At 39.6% G+C, this 19,641-nt stretch overlaps 1 protein-coding gene, 1 non-coding gene and 1 pseudogene across 2 annotated transcripts; 2 read left to right on the top strand and 1 right to left on the bottom strand.

Annotated features, from left to right (window-relative positions):
* Nucleotides 1-7,584: 7,584 nt before the first annotated feature.
* On the top strand, nt 7,585-10,358 carry LOC103341904 (G-type lectin S-receptor-like serine/threonine-protein kinase LECRK3). Its single transcript, XM_008245456.2, has one exon. The coding sequence runs from the start codon at nt 7,585-7,587 to the stop codon at nt 10,012-10,014; it is 2,430 nt and encodes an 809-aa protein (XP_008243678.2). The 3' UTR covers nt 10,015-10,358.
* A 191-nt stretch (nt 10,359-10,549) lies between these two features.
* LOC148921298 (small nucleolar RNA Z279/snoR105/snoR108) lies at nt 10,550-10,658 on the bottom strand. The gene has a single exon (XR_016123441.1). It is a non-coding gene; the product is annotated as a small nucleolar RNA Z279/snoR105/snoR108 (small nucleolar RNA).
* A 626-nt stretch (nt 10,659-11,284) lies between these two features.
* On the top strand, nt 11,285-18,673 carry LOC103341905 (G-type lectin S-receptor-like serine/threonine-protein kinase LECRK3; annotated as a pseudogene).
* The last annotated feature ends 968 nt before the right edge of the window (nt 18,674-19,641 follow it).

The following is a 19,641-nucleotide window of genomic DNA, read 5'->3' as shown; positions in this document are numbered from 1 at the left end:
ATTACAACTCCGATTCGAGCCCACTACGTGTCTACGGACTCATCTTACCGTGCTCTACGCAACGGTACAACCGAATTCCCAAATTCCTTTCGGGTAAGAAAATGACTAAAATACCCCTATCCCACGGGTAATTTCTCAATTCCACTTAAATTAATTAAACATGGGATAAATTTGGGGTCGGGGTGTTACACGCCCAGCTCCCAGACCAGCCGCTTAGGCAGATTTTTCCATGTTCATAAACTGTTTGCCATGAAGTACTCCTCTAAACACTGGAGGCATATGCTCCTTGCTCCCATGGCATTTGAACTAGCATATCCCTTATGCTTTCTACTTCTCCTTCTTCAACTCGCAAATCTTCGGGTTCGTCCCTCATTGCACAGACGATACATCTTTCTCGGGCATCACCATCTGGAGTATTTGCTTTGGTTTCTGCTCAATGATGCAAAGAGCAAACAGATATGGAGTGTTGATTCTGCTGGCACTGGAGTTTCCTATGCAGCCATGCTTGACACAGGAAATTTTGTGCTGGCTAACCCAAATTCAATCAATTCTTGGGAGACTACTTGCAGCTGCCGAAAGAATTATGAGGCAGAGATGGAGGATGAGATCAAATGATACTAGCTGATTGGAGAATGATGATGAGGCAAAGGATGACATGAAGAAGATGGAAATGTACATGCTATTGGAGAATGATGAGGCAAAGGATGCTATAAGCAAAAGAAACTGCACATGCTATTGGAGAATGATGATGAGGCAAAGGATGACATGAAGAAGATGGAAATGTATTTGGTGCATTCAAGAGGATTATTTATATCTCTAGGCTCATCCCTCACTGCTGTGAATGCTAACTCTTTCTTACCCTCACAATCTGGGGAGTTTTGTTTCCACTTATCCTTGAATCGTTTGATATTTTAAAGAACCAATAACGACGAAGTTCATTGCACATGAAAGAGGCTAACAAGGGCAGGGACAGAAAGCTTTGAAAACAATGAAAAATATGTGTGGAATGATCCAAAAAGACAAATATCCATATCTGTCCATACACCGTGTATTTGAACGAAATCATTATTTAGTTAAACAGATTCTTCGTATGTCGAACAAAGATTCAATTTGCACATACATACAGCAAGAGAAATCATATCATAGAACATTTGAATTTTTTTGTGTATATCAAGGGAGGACTGCATTTGTTTGTCATTTCAGCAAAATTATGTGGGCAGAAACCAGAGCATAACACATTCAGGTAAAACATATATTGCATGTGTAACACCCCGACCCCGTTTATTTTCCTATTTAATTTAAATAAGGGAAAATATTAAATTACTCCTGGGTTAAGGGTGATTTTGGTCACTTTCTTATCCGGGAAGATTTTGGGACCGTGAGTGGTGTGGTTGCGTAGGTGGTACTGAGACGAAACCGTAGACAAAGGATAGGCTTGAATCGAGATTTAACGAAGTTTTGGCGATCAAAACTTGTTCGGTGGCGTAACCGTAAATTTTCCGAAGGGTTTAGTAAAAATCAGAATTTTACTATTTTCACCTCACTCTCTCTCTCTCCTCCCGCACACTCTCTCTCTCTCTCCCGCTTTCTCTCCCCCGACCCTCTCTTTCTCTCTCTTCGGTTCTTCCAGCCCAACGAAGAGCCGACCGGTCCTGCTCGACTCACCTCAAGCCCCGATCACAACCCACGGTTATCCCGACCGGAAAACGCGAACCGCCGTGTTATCGATCGTTCAAGTCGGAATTTTCACGGCGTTGCGCCGCGCTCCGCCGTCCAATCCCGGTGAACCAGGTGAGGTTTTTTCTCCTTTTTACGTGTTCTAGCTGATTTTGGGTTAGGTTTAGATCGAATTTGAAGTTTGGAACCGAATTGGAAATCTAGGTTTTGGCCGGATTTCAATTTGAAATTCCGGCCACTTGCCGTCCGAATTGGACGTTGCCGTAGTTGAAAAAGTTGCTCCATTCTTCGAGTAGTATCTAGGATGGGAAGGGTGAACGTTGGTTTGGAGATTTTCCGTCGCCGGAAATCTCTCTACACAACCCGCGCGCTGCCGGCGCGTGTGGCGGCGCGTGGGCAAGGTGGGTGAAGTTGTTTTTCGTCCTGTTGAGATCCTTAGGCTGTCACGAGTGCGTAGGATTTCGCGGATCTCAATTTGGATATCGTTTGACTATCGAACGGATTTCGCATATTGTGCGCTATCCGGTTCGATAAGTTCTGACCGCTGGATCGCTTCCAAATTGAAGTATGTTGATCTAGGTACTCTTAGAAAACTATAGGAATTCGCGGATCGTGAATCGGAGCCCCGGATGTTCCGATTCAATAATGTGAAGTTTAGGAAATCGCGATCACCGTGCGATTGGGAAGCGAATTCCAATCAGAATCGGACCTTAGGATGTTCCTTTGGACGTGAGCGCACCGGAACTTGGGGATTTAAGTATTTCTTCGCGAATTTCCGCTTTTGGAAGTACGCATCGTTAATCAAGGATTTGTATCTTGAATAGGTACTTCGTTGATCACTCGCAGCAGGCGGACTCACGGGGCCGGGCAGCTTGGGATTACTTGTGAGTGGACTTTGTTTTAAGCATATGCATGGTTTTTAATTATGAAAGTTTTGTGCATATACTTTAAATGATGGTGACTTGGATTTAATAAGTCTTTGGTTGATGATTTGAATATGTTTATATATCTTGGATATATATTTTTTAAATATGAACATATATATTTGAGTATGATGATTATGTTGATATGGATTTTGGGAGGGCTATCTATATTGTCTATGTATAGAGTATGAGATGTTGTTGTGGTGAGATTGTGGAAAGATAGGAGTTTGATGGATGGTTGTGAGATATGAGTATGGTAGGTGAGTACCATTCCCTAGTTACTAGGCTTCCCACACACGTCGTTGGCAGTGCCGGTGGGGTGGGAAGGCCATGAGATTACGGGTCTCACACATGGCGCTGGCGTGCGGTGTGTGAGACACTTTCCATACGTGTCGCTTGGCAGTGGGCGATGGGGAGAGTATGTATATTGCTTGAGTATCATCACACACGCTTGGCGTGCCGGTGGGGTGATGATACCGTCTGCGCGCGTAGGACTTGATATGAGATTTGTGAGCTACACGTGTCGCTGGCAGTGCCGGCGTGTGAGCTATGGAGTTCCGTCCCCCGGTTGGACTACTCATCCCGGACGCGGGTTAGTGTTCGAAATCCTGCGTACCAGCTAACAATCCCCCGGTTGGATTGTCTCCCCGGTACATTAGTATGGAGAGGAGTATATATATACTATACTAGAGTCCTAGCTATATATATATATTTATATATGGGTATTTACGGGTTGTTGAGAGTTGCATATATTTTGGGAAATGATTTGTGGACTTGAGATGTGGAGATGTTTTGGACTTTGGGATTTTTGTGCTTGAGTTTTGGTTTCTGAATTGTGAAACTGCATGCTAGAGCATTATTTTTACATGGTGGGGTTACTATGTTGTTTTAAAGTGAAACTTTATTTCTGTCCACTCACATCTTTCTGTTTTGCGCCCCCCAGACAGTAGTTGCTCCTGAAGGCATTCGAGCAAGTCACGAGCCCGAACTTGTCGTCTGTTAATAGGGTCTGTATAAATTCTTCCTACTCCCCTGTTTGTTGTAAACAAATTCTGTAGATGCTCTGTTATTGCCCATGTTAGGCTACTACTTGAGGCCGGAGGCCATTTTGTGTTGGATTGTAGTTTGTAAAAGCATGCTGGCAGTTGGGTTGTGTATTGATGTAAATTATTGCAGGTGGTTTATTGTTGGTTTAGGCTTTTTACAGGGGAGACTCTGCCAAAATTTTGGTAGGATGTCTTGGGTTTTAGTAAGTGGGCCCGCATCGTATGATGTCGGCACCAAGACGGATCCGCCGGGTTCGGGAAATTCCGGGCGGGTCCTGTCAGCATGGATTGTCGATGATCTTAAGGTACTGTAGGTGACTCCACAGATGATGGCATTATATAAAGATATATAGCAAATGATGCTCATCAGCAGTTTCACCATTAACTCCTTAATTATGTACCATGGCTTTTGAACTACCATATCCTTTTTTCTTTCTACTCCTTCTACAGATACTGCCATTTTCAATCATTGCTCAAACTTACAACAACATATCTTCGGGCTCGTCCCTCACTGCAAAGGACAACAATAACTCTGTCTGGTTCTCACCATCTGGGGAATTGGCTTTCGGTTTCCAAAAGATTGGCAGTGATGGTGGCTTCATACTAGCCATCTGGTTTAACAAAATACCAGAAAAGACTGTTGTCTGGTCAGCCAATGGCAACAATCTAGTGCAACAAGGATCCACAGTTGAACTCACTGCACATGGCCAGTTGATGCTCAATGATATTGCAACAGGTAAACAAAAAAGGATTGCTGACTTTGGTGGTACTGGAGTTGCCTATGCAGCGCCATGCTTGACACAGGAAATTTCGTTCTGGCCAATGGAAATTCAAACAATTTGAGGGGAGAGTTCTGATCAACCAAGTGATACAATCCTACCAACACAGACTATAAAACTAAACAACACACTCCACACTAGCTACACGGCGTCACACTACTCACGAGGGAGGTTCCAGTTTGCACTACAATCTGATGGAGCACTCTCGCTTTATATAACAAATTTCCCATTGGATACTCCTAATTATGTCTATTGGTTAACACACACTGAGGGTAGTGGTTTTCAGGTCATCTTCAATCAGTCTGGCTCTATTTACCTTACAGCCACAAACAGAAGCATACTTTATATTCATGTGGTACCTTGTTTGTGTCAGAATCATTCATCACCTTCCATTTCCTACCACTGGTTTTTTGATATCACACACATGCATATGAGTTCGAAAAATCGGCCTAGGCGGCCGCCTAGGCGCGGCCTGGGCGGGTCTGTCCGCCTGGGCCGGTCCTTCATCTCCGAGAGCTTTAGGCGGCACCTTGTGGTAAACTAAGCGAAGAGGATTTGGCTGGATCTGCTCCACGAGCTTGCGGCGGCACCACCAGGTGAAGAAGATGACCTAATGGAATACGCTATAAATAGAAATTTAAAGGTATAGCCGCACGGCTATAATCTTTCAATGGAATATTTTCAAGGTATAGCCGCACGGCTATTAAATAGCACAATATTGGTTTCTCTTTTCTAATTACTTTATTTAGTAGTTATGTTTTAATTATTATTTACTTAGTGAATAACTAGTATTTAAATATATTATTAAATTAAAAAATTAAAAAATTAATTACCGTTTATTAAATAATATAATTTATGAAGTTAATTAAAATATTTATTTATTCACTAAAGAAAAAATAATTAAAACATATAATTACAGATGAAAGCAATTAACAATTTAGCGCTTACACATTTAATAATGTATTATACACATACGTACGTATTTTTAAATAATACATTCATGCTATGCACACGTCTTAAAATGTCAATAAAGTTCACATTTTTTGAAAAGCAATGTACAATACTCATATTATATAGGTACGTACGTATTTTTCATGTTTAATACATATATTTTTTTACAAAAATTTCAATAAGACACACAAAATTCACGTATTATACAAATAATTCTCACATATTATTGAATACAAATTATATATATTAAGAAAATGTAAATAATTTGTATTAAAAATTAATATAGTGGTCGAAATTTAAGTTGTAATTTGCAAAAATTTTTGTAGAATAAAACACATACGCATTTTATTCGTATTTTTTCCCGTTCTATATTTTACTAGCTATAAATACCAGGTTGTAAAAAAAAAATTGTACAACCGCGCAACTATACTAGGTTTCTTTCTAATTGTTTAAAAAAAAACATATAGTATAGTTGCTCGATTATACTAGGATTTTTCCTACTTTTTTTTATAAATCGTATCGCTGAGCGGCGCTATACTTGTTCTTCCTTAATATTTTTAAAACATAGTATAGCCAAGCAACTTTACTGTTTTTGACGTGGCGGCTAGCGCTAAGCGGGTCATAGTATAGCCAAGCAGCTATACCCCGGTTTTGTATTTTTTTTTCAAAAATAGTATAGCCGTGTGGCTACACTCGGTTTTATTAATGTTTCTTTAAAAATAGTATAGCCGATCGGCTCTCAGCATTTTGACACATGGGCCTAATCCCTGAGTGGGCCCTCTTTTGTTTTTTTATAAATACTATAGCCAGTTGGGTTTACTGGTTTTCTTGTTTTAATTTTTTTAATAAAGAGTGTAGCTGACCTGCTATACTCTTTATATATATAGTTGGATCTTTTTTTTCTTTTAAATTGTTTTCCCTGATTTTCGTTTATCGATAAGAGTAGTTTAGAGCATTATTCATTAATATTGGTCATTACTCGAGTTTCTATTGTACCCTTTTGATTTTTTACTTTTTCAGAATTATTTTTCATATAAACAATTTAGCACTTTCACGGTTAATAATGTATTATACACGTACGTACATATTTTTCATTAATACATCCGTGTTCTGCACATGTTTTAAAAACTCGGTAAAGTTCACATTTTTTAAAAGCAAACGTACAATGGAATACGATGTACGCATCGTTTTGTTGGGTAGGAGTTATTAACCTATACGTATCTTTTTGGTGGGTAGGAGTTATTAAGCTATAGGTATCGTTTATGGGCCCAACAAACAACCACCCGTTTGGTCTATACCCAAAAATTGCAATGTAATATTTTTAACTAATATGTTAATTGAATAATTATATGCTTTATGCTTAACTTTTTCCCCCTGTTTTATATAAATTATGGTACTTTTTAATTTAGGCCTCTAATTTATATATCATATTATTCCCTACATTTTTGCTTTGAAATTAGTAATAAATTTTCTGATCTATAAATAATTTTCCTGACAGGGCTTCAAGATTCAACTTCATGGTCTAGACTAATTTTCTGAGGAAGATATGTACAAATAATCTTACAGAAGATTTGTTCAAATAATCCTAGGTCTCAATATACCTGGGACTTTTTATGTTTTAGTGACAGCATAGCTTGACCCTTTAAGCTTTGAACTATCCATAACAACCTCTGAATTCTCAAAGACTCTGCATGATTTTTTTTATTTTTAATGTGCATCTAAAATATATTAAAATACATCATACGACACGCTTATTTAACTCAGACAAGCCAATAGTGACGAAGGTCATTGTGTGAAGAAATTTAACAAGGCAGGCAACACCATCTATATATTGTAGGAAATCAATGTGCCGAACAAAGCATCGATTGGCGCATACACACAAACAAGAGATTGCCATTAAGATGTCAAATAAAATACATCAAACGTTGTTCTTTAAGTTAACATATTGTCTGGCACATTGGAAGCCAAGCAATCCTGCTGACTTTTTTCATTAGTAAGAGAAACCAGATATATGAAAACAAGTCTCTGTTTAATGGATTGTCGATGACATTAATGTATATATATATTCGATGATTTTAATGGATTGAATATAGGTGAATTTGCAAAGCTGGACAAAAAAAAATATTTTAATAATATTGCCATATACATTACTATGGAAATGGTGTTCATAGACTACTCTTTCAGTGTTAACTCATCTAACTTCCTACCATGGCTTTTCAACTACCATATTGTTTATGCTTTCTACTTATCCTTCTACGGTTGCCATTTCACACAACTTCTCACACTTACAATAACATATCTTTAGGCTCAGCCCTCACCGCTCAGGATGATGACTCTTCCTGGCTCTCACCATCTGGGGAGTTTGCTTTCGGTTTCCAAAAGATTGGTAATGATGGCGGCTTCATACTAGCCATCTGGTTTAACAAGATTCCGGAAAGAAGTATTGTCTGGTCAGCCAATGGCAACAATCTAGTGCAAAAAGGATCTACAGTTGAACTCACTGCAGATGGCCAGTTTATGCTGAATGATATGGCAAATGGCACACAAATGTTCATTGCTGAGCAGGCTGCCGCTACTGGGGTTGCCTATGCAGCCATGCTTGATTCAGGAAATTTCGTTTTGGCCAACCGAAATTCAACCAATTTGTGGGAGAGTTTTAATCATCCAACTGATACAATCCTACCAATGCAGACTCTAAACCGAAACAGCACACTCTTCGGTAGCTACACGAAAACAAATTACTCAAAAGGAAGGTTCCTGTTTACTCTAGAGTCTAAGGGGATTCTTGCTCTTTATACAGCAAATTTTCCATTGGAGTCTCCTAACTTTCGTTACTGGGCAACCCAAACTGAGGGTGTTGGCTTTCAAGTCATCTTCAATGAGTCTGGCTATATTTACCTTACAGACAGTAACGGAAGCCTACTTAGCATGGTATCAAACAAGGAGGTTTCAATGCACGATTACTACCAGAGAGCAACTCTTGATTTTGATGGAGTTTTGAGGCACTATATCTACCCCAAAAGCAATGGCTCAAGTGAGGGAAAGGGGACCAGGAATTGGTCCACTGTGTCCTTCAAACCTCCAAATATCTGCACTGCAATTTCAGAAAAAATAGGTGGTGGTGCATGTGGTTTCAACAGCTTATGTAAACATGAGGATGAAGGACAAATTGTTTGCCAGTGCCCAAAGAATTACACATCCATTGATACAAATGATGAGCGGAAAGGATGCAAGCAAAACTTCGTTCCCCAAAATTGCGATGAAACCTCACCTGAAACGCATCATTTCGGGTTTCAAGAGATGCTATACACAGATTGGCCTAATGGAGATTATGAGCATTTTCTGAAAGTAAATGAGGATTTTTGCAGGCAAAGTTGCCTAAGTGATTGTTTCTGTGCCATTGCCGTTTTTGACAAAGCGACTGGGGGTTGTTTGAAGAAGGGAATTCCCCTTTCAAATGGAAGGATCGACCAGGGTGTTGGCTGGATATCCCTGATCAAAGTACGGATAGACAATTCTACTTATAGACAAGAAGTCCCACGTGCAAGAAAGAAAGAGAATTCAGCTTTGATCCTCGTTGGATCAGTGTTGATGATAATAATAAGCTATTTGATTGTTTCTCTAATAACCTATTTGTTTGCTTCTCACATCTATTCTAAGCAAGCAAAGGTGAGTAAACTTTATCCAGTTGTTCACGGCATTAATTTGAAATGTTTCACTTACATGGAGCTAAAAGAAGCTACCAACAGATTCAAGGAAGAACTAGGACGAGGTGCTTTTGCAACAGTTTTTAAAGGAGTTTTAGCATCCAATAATGGAAGATCCGTTGCTGTAAAAAGATTGGACAGTATGGTCAGAGAAAATGATTTGGAATTCAAAGCTGAAGTGAGTGCGATTGGCAGAACAAATCACAGAAATTTGGTCCAGCTACTAGGATTCTGCAACGAAGGGCAGCACCGAATTCTTGTTTACGAGTTTATGACCAATGGCTCTTTAGCAAGCTTCCTCTTTGGAGAGTCAATGCCCAGCTGGGATCAAAGAAGGGAAATTGCCTTAGGAACTGCAAGAGGGCTCTTGTATTTGCACGAAGAGTGTAGCAGCCAAATCATACATTGTGACATTAAGCCTCAAAACATTCTTCTAGACGACTCTTTCACCGCAAGAATTGCTGACTTTGGAGTAGCCAAGCTTTTGCAAATGGATCAAACTCGAACAACTACTAGATTCAGGGGAACAAAAGGGTATATGGCCCCTGAATGGTTCAAAAGCTCTCCTGTCACAGTGAAGGTGGATGTTTATAGCTTTGGCATTTTGTTACTAGAGATAATTTGCTGCAGGAAGCATTATGAACCAAAAATAGAGAATGAAGATCAAATGATACTAGCTGATTGGGCTTATGCTTGCTACAAGAAAAAGACAATACACATGTTATTGGAGAATGATAATGGTGAGGAAATGGGTGACATCAAGATGATGGAGAAGTATGCGATGATCGCGTTTTGGTGCATTCAAGAGGATCCATCAATAAGACCCACCATGAAGAATGTCACACAGATGCTTGAAGGGACTATTGAAGTCTCCGTCCCACCAAATCCATCCTCATTATATGTCAATCAAAGTGATCGCAATTATCATTGATTTCTGGATATCTATATTTCTGTCTCTGATCTGATTGTGGACTCAACCGTAGAACTGTAAGTAATGAGCTGATTAGCATAAGCCTAAAACTATAATAGTGAATGCACTTAGTCTCTTAGAATGGCAGGTGTAAGGCTCCAAAATATAAGGCTCAAATAAGCCACGCGTAGAGATCTTAGTATAGCTAAATGAATGGCTGAGATACAATATGATGCTTGTGTGTATCCAGCTAAGGAAAATGGTCATGCAGTACACGTTTTGTGTGCTCATTTCTCAGATAAGAAATATACATTGTCTCTCTGCATTTTCAGAATGAGAGAGGCAGAGCATTTCATCATTCTGCATATTCTTCTATTCTTCCTTCTTTCCTCTTGAGCATTCCGTAACCCAGCAAGAATACAAAAGCACTAACATCAATACAAAAACTTTGCAACTCAAAACAAAATATTATTTTCCAAAACAAAAATGGAAAAAGAAAAAAAAAATTGAAAAAAGTCTAAAACTGAATTAGTGTTTGGTGCTTATTGAGAGAATAGGGATCAGATGGTACAAAGATTAGGGTGCCCAATTGTCGTAACCAGGCTTTGGGGCGGACACCCATCTCTCGCATAATTATTGCGAATACTGACCACTCATCATATCCCGTTTCTGCCTGAAGGATCATGCTTTCTTTCAATTTCCTTTCGCCTTTTTATACAACACATTTTGACCTCTCTTCTATCTCCACGTCGATGTGGGACTGCTCTCTCCCTCTTTCTCTCACCCCGTTACTCTCTCTACTTACTGTAACTCATGCGTATCTTGTTCCATTTTGTACTGAAATGGTGTGCATGAGGAAAAATGAGGCGCACTGGAAGAGTAAGTCACTTGAACAACTCTGCTTGTGCTTGAAGATAGTACTAGTATGCATATATAGTTCCTTAGACACTGTATGTAAACATCCAAGACATAAATAATACAAACTAATTTAAAAAATCCAAGACATATATAGTTCCTTAAGAGATAATATCAAGAGATAAAATCTAATCCTATTAAAAATAAGATTAAGATAAAAATACTTTGAGTGAAAAATAACTCCAATTAGGAATCCTATAATGAATGCATGATTATGTCATGATTTACTTGAAATCAGTTTCTCATATCGGTCAAGTCATGCTTCAGAAATCTGGGATTGAATGTGTTGCGCCAAAACATCTAGTAAACAATATTCACACACTAACTCCCAACCTATGCTAGAGTCTAGGAAATGACAATACAAATTTCATACTAACATAACTCATTGTGGGCATCACCATCTGGTGAATTTGCTTTTGGTTTTCAACAGATTGGAAAAGATGGGTTCTTACTGGCCATCTGGTTCAATAAGATAACAGAGAGAACAATTGTCTGGTCAGCCAATGGGAATAATCTTGTGCCACAAGGATCCCAAGTTGAACTTACAAGTGATGGCCAGTTTATGCTCAATGATGCAACTGGCAAGAGAATATGGTATGCTGAATCTGCTGGTACTGGAGTTGCCTATGCAGCCATGCTAGACACTGGAAATTTCGTGCTGGCCAACCAAAATTCAAGCACGTTGTGGCAGAGTTTTGATCAACCAACTGATACAATCCTGCCAACACAAACTCTAAATCAAAACAGCAACCTCTATGCTCGCTACACGGCTACAAATTACTCAAAAGGTAGATTCCTGTTTGCACTACAATCTGATGGAAATCTCGCACTTTACACTACAAATTTCCCACAAGACTCTGTCAATTCTTCTTATTGGTCAACCAAAACAGATATTGGATTTCAGGTCATCTTCAACCAGTCTGGCCTCACTTACCTTGCATCCAGGAATGGAAGCGTACTCAATCCCATATCACCAAATGCAGTTTCAATACAAGATTTCTACCAGAGAGCAACTTTAGAGTATGATGGAGTTTTGAGACACTATGTTTATCCTAAAAGTACTAGCTCAAGTGCCGGAAGGTGGCCGGTGGCTTGGTCTACTTCCACTTTTGTACCTCCGAATATCTGCTTGTCAATTGTGGAAGGTGTGGGTGGTGGTGCATGTGGATTCAACAGCTTATGTAGGCTTAGAGATGAAGGACCAATTTGCCAGTGCCCTAATGGTTACAACTCTATTGATCCAAATGATGCGCCCCGAGGATGCAAACAAAACTTTGTTCCGCAAAGTTGTGACCAAGCCTCACCAGGGACGAATCTTTTTGATTTTCAAGAGATGTAAAACAAGAATTTTCCTGGTGGGGATTATGAGCATTTTCAAGGGGTAACTGAGGATTGGTGCAGACAGAATTGCCTAGATGATTGTTTTTGTGCTGTTGCAATTTTCAACCCCGCCGGAGACTGTTTCAAGAAGAGACTCCCTTTTTCGAATGGGATGATTGACTCTAGTATTAGTGGGAAAACTCTGATCAAATTTGGAAAAGACAATTCTACTTTAAAATCAGCTGGAGGTGCAAACACAAAAAAGAAGGATAACTCAACTCTGATCCTTGTTGGATCAGTGCTCCTCAGTAGCTATGGGGTCCTGAACTTCCTCTTACCAGTAATAACCTATTTGGTTGTTTCTCGTGTCTATTCTAGAAATGCTAAGGTGAATCAATCACATCCAGTCATGTCAAGCATGAATTTGAAGTATTTTACTTATGAGGAGATAAAAAAAGCTACAAACGAATTCAAGGAAGAGCTAGGACGTGGTGCTTCTGCAACAGTTTTTAAAGGTGTTTTAGTGTTTGATAATGGAAAGTGTGTTGCTGTAAAAAGTTCAGACACTAAGGTTAGAGAAAATGATTTAGAATTCAAAGCTGAAGTGAGTGCTATTGGCAGAAAAAATCACCGAAATTTAGTCCAACTACTTGGATCGTTGTGGGACAAGATTATCCCCTTTGGCTGACCACACAATGGTTTTCTCGGTTATCTTGTTGAACCAGATGGCTAGTAGGAAGCCATCCTTTCCAATCTGTCGAAAACCGAAAGCAAATTCACCAGAAGGTGATTGCCATGATGAGTTGTCATCATTTAGTGCAGTGAGGGATGAACCTAAAGATATGTTTCTGTAAGTTTGAGTTTCGGTAGAACAAGGGACAAACATGAAAAGGATGAAGTAGAGAAGAAATAACACATCAAAAGTCATGGTAATTGAGGTGAGTATTTGGCTCCAAATTGATCAAACAAAACTAGAATCCTCAATAATTAGGTAGTCATGGTGAGTATTTTAAGTCATTCTTCATCAGTCTTGTTGGAGGTAAAAACTAAACGGGTAGTAATTAGACCAACTTAAAGATGAGGAGGAGGATGATGAAGGTGAGGACCCTCGGTATGTGAGAGCATTCGGTATAGGCATGCATATAGAAGACAAATGTACGTGGTTCACCCGAATAATGGGCTATGTCCACGGAGAAGTATGTTATCATTATGTTAAAGACTGTATACATTGCACATAGGGTTAGACCTAAGGAGAGGAGGAAGAATGCCGAAGGCTGAGGGCCGAAAGCTGAGGGCCAAGGTGATGGCGTAAGACCGAGGGCCAAGGCTGATGGCCAAGGCCGAGGGCCGAATGCGATGGCCGAAGGCTGATGACCGAAGGCTGAGGATCTGGCTGAAGGCAAATGATCCGTGAGCTTTGTAAATGGGCTTAAGGGGTAAGCCCATGAGGCCCTTGTGAGCCATATGGTGCCCTAGTAGCCCGCCTCACTCTCCCTTTTCTTGAAGGAGAGGAGTCTCATTTTATAGGTGAGGGAGAGTCCCCTCTTTTTGTGTTTTGTCGATGTGGGACTCTCTTCCCTTTGCTTGGATTAGCTTAGGAGTGCTTGGCCAGATATTGTACTAACATGAGTCCCCCAAGTTCCCGATTAATGAGGTACTTCATGATTGGGGACTTGTAATCGTCAATGCACTGGCCAAGCAATGCTTCAGCTCCTTCTTCGCTTTCTCTTGTGTGCAGGCATGGAATGAAAATATGTCTCTTGGGAGGTGCCGTTCGGCATGCCTTGACATCGTAAGGGAGAAGATTCATCATGAGGTGCCGAAGGCTGATGCCAAATCATTGGGGGGATGTGAAAACATCGCATGCGCCGAATGATGGAAGGGTGCCAAAGGTCGATGGCCAAGGTCAAGGCCGATTCCAAATCATTGGGGATGTGAAGACATCGCATGCGCCGAATGATGGAAAGGTGCCAAGGCGAAGGCTGATGGCCGATTCGAATCATTGGGGATGTGAAGACATCGCACGCGCCAATGATGGAAGGGTGCCGAAGGCCAAGGTCAAGGCCGATTCAATCATTGGGGATGTGAAGACATCGCACGCGTCGAATGATGGAAAGGTGCCGAAGGCTGATGGCCGAAGGTTGAGGATCTGGCTGAAGGCAAATGATCCGTGAGCTTTGTAAATGGGCTTAGGGGTAAGCCCATGAGGCCCTTGTGAGCCATATGGTACCCTAATAGCCCGCCTTACTCTCTCTTTTCTTGAAGGAGAGGAGTCTCCTTTTATAGGTGAGGGAGAGTCCCCTCTTTTTGTGTTTTGTCGATGTGGGACTCTCTTCCCTTTGCTTGGATTAGCTTAGGAGTGCTTGGCCAGATATTGTACTAACAGGAGTCCCCCAAGTTCCCGATTAAGGAGGTACTTCAAGGATAGATTAATTTAGTGAATGAGAATTTATCAACAACATCTAGAAATTCATACACTCAAGCATCAAAACAATAGAGTATTCATGTTTAGGGCTTCAACTTAAGCCCTAGCTATGGAGTTTAGTTCCTCATACTTATTTCAAACACAAATTCAAAACAAAACTAGAAAGAGAGTTTACAGATTTTGTATAAGTGATGGAGGCTTAAGGTCTTCAATGGTGGAAATCTTCTTGCACTTCTTGCTTGGCTGCCCTTGTCTTCCTCCTCTAGCTCTCAAGCTCCCAAAATCTCTGCAAAATTGAATAATGATTCAAGAATAGCTGATGCACATTCATTCTCCTTTGCCCATCCTTCTCTCTCCTCCTTTCCAACTCACCCATCAATAACATAATCATTCTTTTCTTTATGTCATGATGGGCTCTTTGGTTCTTGTCTTCACAAAGATGCTCTTTATCTCAGAAATTCCCACTTCAATAAGGTAATTCATTGTTACCAAATGGTATGGTAACAAGTAGAAATAAGATGACATCGAGTGGAGGTGAAAGCTGGCCCAAGACAAATCTCTGGAGCTATGATAAAATTATGGATCAGTTGGATAGGCTATACTTGTTCAATGGAGCTCAAATTTGGATATATTGTAGTTAACATCCATTGCAACAAGTTTCATGAAGATCTTCACCTCATCCGAGCACCAGAGGATGCTGATCCAAGGCCAAGAAGTTGACCTACGAAAATGAACAAAAACAGAATTTATAACCAATAATGCATTTTTAGCTCATTTTCATTCTAACCAAGGTAAAACCTATGAAAACACAAAAAGGAAGTAAAAAGCTATAAAAAGTTAAGAACTAACTCAAAATATTGGGTGAATAACATGATAAATCATGTGTAAAAATGAACCCAACAGTGCCCAAGTAATTTTCCTTCCACTCCAAGGCATTACAAGATGAGAATGGATATTATGAAGACACGTACTGGTGAGTTAATGACTCAACTATATCTTTCAATATTATCCCAACAGCTTGCAAGTTTAAAACAGGTCAATTAGTAATCTACACCTTCAATTAGTAATCTATGACCCACATAAAAAAATGGCTTAATTATGTACATGCTCGTGCTTTCAACTTATCTCAGATTATCATCGTGAAAACGCTCAAAGTACCCCCAGCGTGCAAAATGTTCACGCTTACCCTTTCGTTTTTTGAAGTTCCGTTCAACGTTATCGTTCATCTCCCCAAAATTCCGAACAGCAGCTCCTCCCATTTGTTACCGCTCATCGCACCAGCTTTTGGGCTGCCATCGCCTCCTCCGCCACCCCAAGCGACATGGATATCAAAAGAACCAGCACGTTGTCCTCTACCACCCTCACATCTCACCGCTGCCAACCGTCGTCTGGATCACCGAAAAAGCAAGAAATTGGCTGGTTTTTACCAAAAATCTCAATTGCTCGTCGCGATTCCGAGCACCATTTTCTTCGATCCGGTATGATTTTTCAACCTCTCGAGTTGTTCTTGCTGCTAGTTGTGTTGGTTAGGAAATTTCTGAGTTTTGGAGGGTAAATAAGCGATGAACAGTAATAAAGGGGAGGGGCTACTGCTCGAATTTTGGGGAGATGAACAGAATATTGTGAACGGAACTTCAAAAAACTGATGGAAAGGGTAACGTGAGACAGCTTTTTGCACGTACTTTGAGACGCTTTTCACCACAAGCAGAATCGAGATAAGTTGGAAAGACAGTGCATGTATATAATTAAGTTCTAAAAAAATCTACACCATGAATTATGACGTTTTATAACACATTCTAAGACAATAATGATATATATATTAAAACAAAGCCTCTCATTCAATTGAACATATATAAAAATATAAAAATAATTAATAAAATAAAATGCTTATAATTACTGGAATAGTAAAACAATATATATATATATATATATCTAAGATAATTACTTATAAATATATAATAATGTTTATTCCTCTTTAATATATATATATATATATATATATTTTTAAATACGGACTCTCAAAGTGACGGACATTATTGCCCCAATAATTGCTGGAAATTGTGTGGTCATAAAAAATTCATGGGTTTGATTGAATGATCTATGGCCATTCATGGAGTACAAATGATGAAAGTAACATCTTTTTCCCTCTAGGACCACATTAAATTTTGAACGTCCAAAATCGGCTGCAACCCCACGAGGGGGTTAGAAAAAGAATGCTTCTTTTAGGCCAGGGAGGACAGGAAAGAAGCATCTCATTGTACACTTAATACATCTCACTCCTAGTAGGCTGTAGCAAAACGCTCATCTTACCATGGTTTTTTCCGTGCTCGATCTTCTCTGCTTCTTCCTTTTCATGATTCTCCCATATTCCACCATAGCTCAAACATCCAGAAACATATCTTCAGGATTCAACAGCTTATGTAGGCTTGGAGATGAAGGTTGCGAGTGCCCTCATGGTTACACCTTTATTGATCCAAATGATGAGGGCAAAGGATGTAAACCTAAATTTGTTCCACAAAGTTGTGACCAAGCCTCACCAGAGCATTTCTTTGATTTTCAAGAGATGCAAAACACGAATTTTCCTGGTGGGGATTATGAGAATTTTCAGGGGGTAACTGAGGATTGGTGCAGACAGAATTGCCTAGATGATTGTTTTTGTGCTGCTGCAATTGTCAACCCCGCCAGAGACTGTTTCAAGAAGGGACTGCCTTTTTCGAACGGGAGGATTGAGACTAATTCAAAAGCTCTGATCAAATTTGGGAAAGACAACTCTACTTTGAGATCATGTGGAGGTGCAAACATGAAAAAGACAGCTCTGATTAGCTCGGGGGTTCTGAACATCCTCTTACCATTAATAACCTATTTGGTTGTTTCTCACGTCTATTCTAGAAAAGAAAAGGTCAATCAACCTCATCCAGTCATGTCAGGCATGAATTTGAAGGATTTCACTTATGAGGAGCTAAAAAATGCTACGAACGAATTCAAGGAAGAACTAGGACGTGGTTCTTCTGCAACAGTTTTTAAAGGAGTTTTAGCGTCTGATACTGGAAGGTGTGTTGCTGTCAAATGTTTAGACGCTAAGGTCAGAGAAAACGATTTGGAATTCAAAGCTGAAGTGAGTGCTATCGGCAGAACAAATCACCGAAATTTAGTCCAGCTACTTGGATTTTGTAATGAGGGGGAGCACCGAATTCTGGTATATGAGTTTATGAGCAACGGCTCTCTAGCAAGCTTCCTCTTTGGAGAATCGATGCCAAACTGGTACCAGAGAAGGCAAATTGCCTTGGGAATTGCAAGAGGGATTTTGTATTTGCATGAGGAGTGCAGCAGCCAAATTGTTCATTGTGACATCAAGCCTCAAAACATTCTTCTTGATGACTATTTCACAGCAAGAATTTCTGACTTCGGATTAGCGAAGCTTTTGAGATTGGACCAGACTCGAAGCATGACTGCTATCAGGGGAACCAGAGGGTATGTGGCCCCTGAATGGTTCAGAAGCGTACCTATCACAGTCAAGGTTGATGTTTACAGCTATGGCATTTTGTTGTTAGAGATTATTTTCTGCAGGAAGCATTTTGAAGAAGTGGCAGGCAATGAAGATGAAATGATACTAGCTGATTGGGCATATGATTGCTATATGCAAAAGAAGCTGCACCAGCTCTTCGAGAATGATGAGGAAATCAATGACATCAACGAGATGGAGAAGTATGTGATGATTGCAATATGGTGCATTCAGGAGGATCCATCACTCAGACCCACCATGAAGAAAGTCACACTGATGCTTGAAGGAACTGTTGAAGTCTCAGCTCCACCTCCTCTTTCATAAGTTCAATACTATAAATATATATAATCGTTGTTGTACCATTTCGTTTCGTTTGTCTCTGTTCTACGTTTTTCATCACTTTCCTTGTCATCCTAGTGAATAAGGTTTCATTAAGCTACTCAAAACTTGCTTTCTTGTCAATGTATAACTTTGAGCATAAATAAAAAGCCAATGTGCTGCAAACTCGCTTCACAAAATCTCCGTTTGACAGTAAAAGATATCATGTCAACCCCACTTGTTAACAACATTGCATGAAAAAATGAACAGCGAAAAAATGGTATTTTCTTATTTTATTTTCTGTTACATAAATAAAAGATGGTATTTTCAGTATTTGATCATGTGCTCCACATATAAACCGCGATGAATTTTTTATGGCGTACATGTTTATCTGAACTTGAAAAATTATGCATATGCAATATAAACATAGTGAAATCAGAGCAGACTCAGAGATTAGGGTAATTGATCTCATATAAACTTAATAAACCTCACTCATAAAGATAAAGCAGGATCGAGAGGAATGTGTTTGAAGGATTCAAAGAAGGCAGCTTCCAAGTGATTACCCTGCATATAAAGATTGAAAAAGACTTGCAAACATATATAATATAGGAAAGGCTGGATTTCTAATTGTATAAAAAGTACATGACTTTGAAAAGTCTAAGATTGAATAAAGTTTTATGGAGTTAAAAGTTAAGTCTCCATACTGAAAATCAGCGTAGCCATGCAAACGTTGCTCCCCCCCGTTGCACGAAAGGGAAGCCCAAAAAGTTTTTTTTTTTTCATCAGGTCATTGCCACCTTGTTTGCCACTCACACTTTTGTTGTTGTTTGTCTCAAAATTTCTACCAAATAAAGACTCAAATGTACTTCTAATTGATTTTCCATGAATAAATTTGTACCCTTGAGTTGGATATAGCACCCTCGGAGCCAATCACTCTTTCTTTTCACATCTTCATACTGTATCATTTTCAAAATTCATATATGGAGAGGTCATAAAAATTCATGGGTTTGATTGAATGATCTATGGCCATTCATGGAGTACAAATGATGAAAATAACATCTTTTTTCCCTCAAGGACCACATTCAATTTTGAATGTTGAAAATTGGCTGCAACCCAATGAGGGGGTTAGAAAAAGAATGCTTCTTTTAGGCCAGGGAGGACAGGAAAG

This window comes from Prunus mume, linkage group LG1 (assembly GCF_029339155.1).
Source record: "Prunus mume cultivar Tortuosa linkage group LG1, ASM2933915v1, whole genome shotgun sequence".
NCBI lineage: Eukaryota > Viridiplantae > Streptophyta > Magnoliopsida > Rosales > Rosaceae > Prunus > Prunus mume.
The sequence above is the reverse complement of the archived record's forward strand: the minus strand, read 5'-3'. Positions and strand labels throughout refer to the sequence as shown.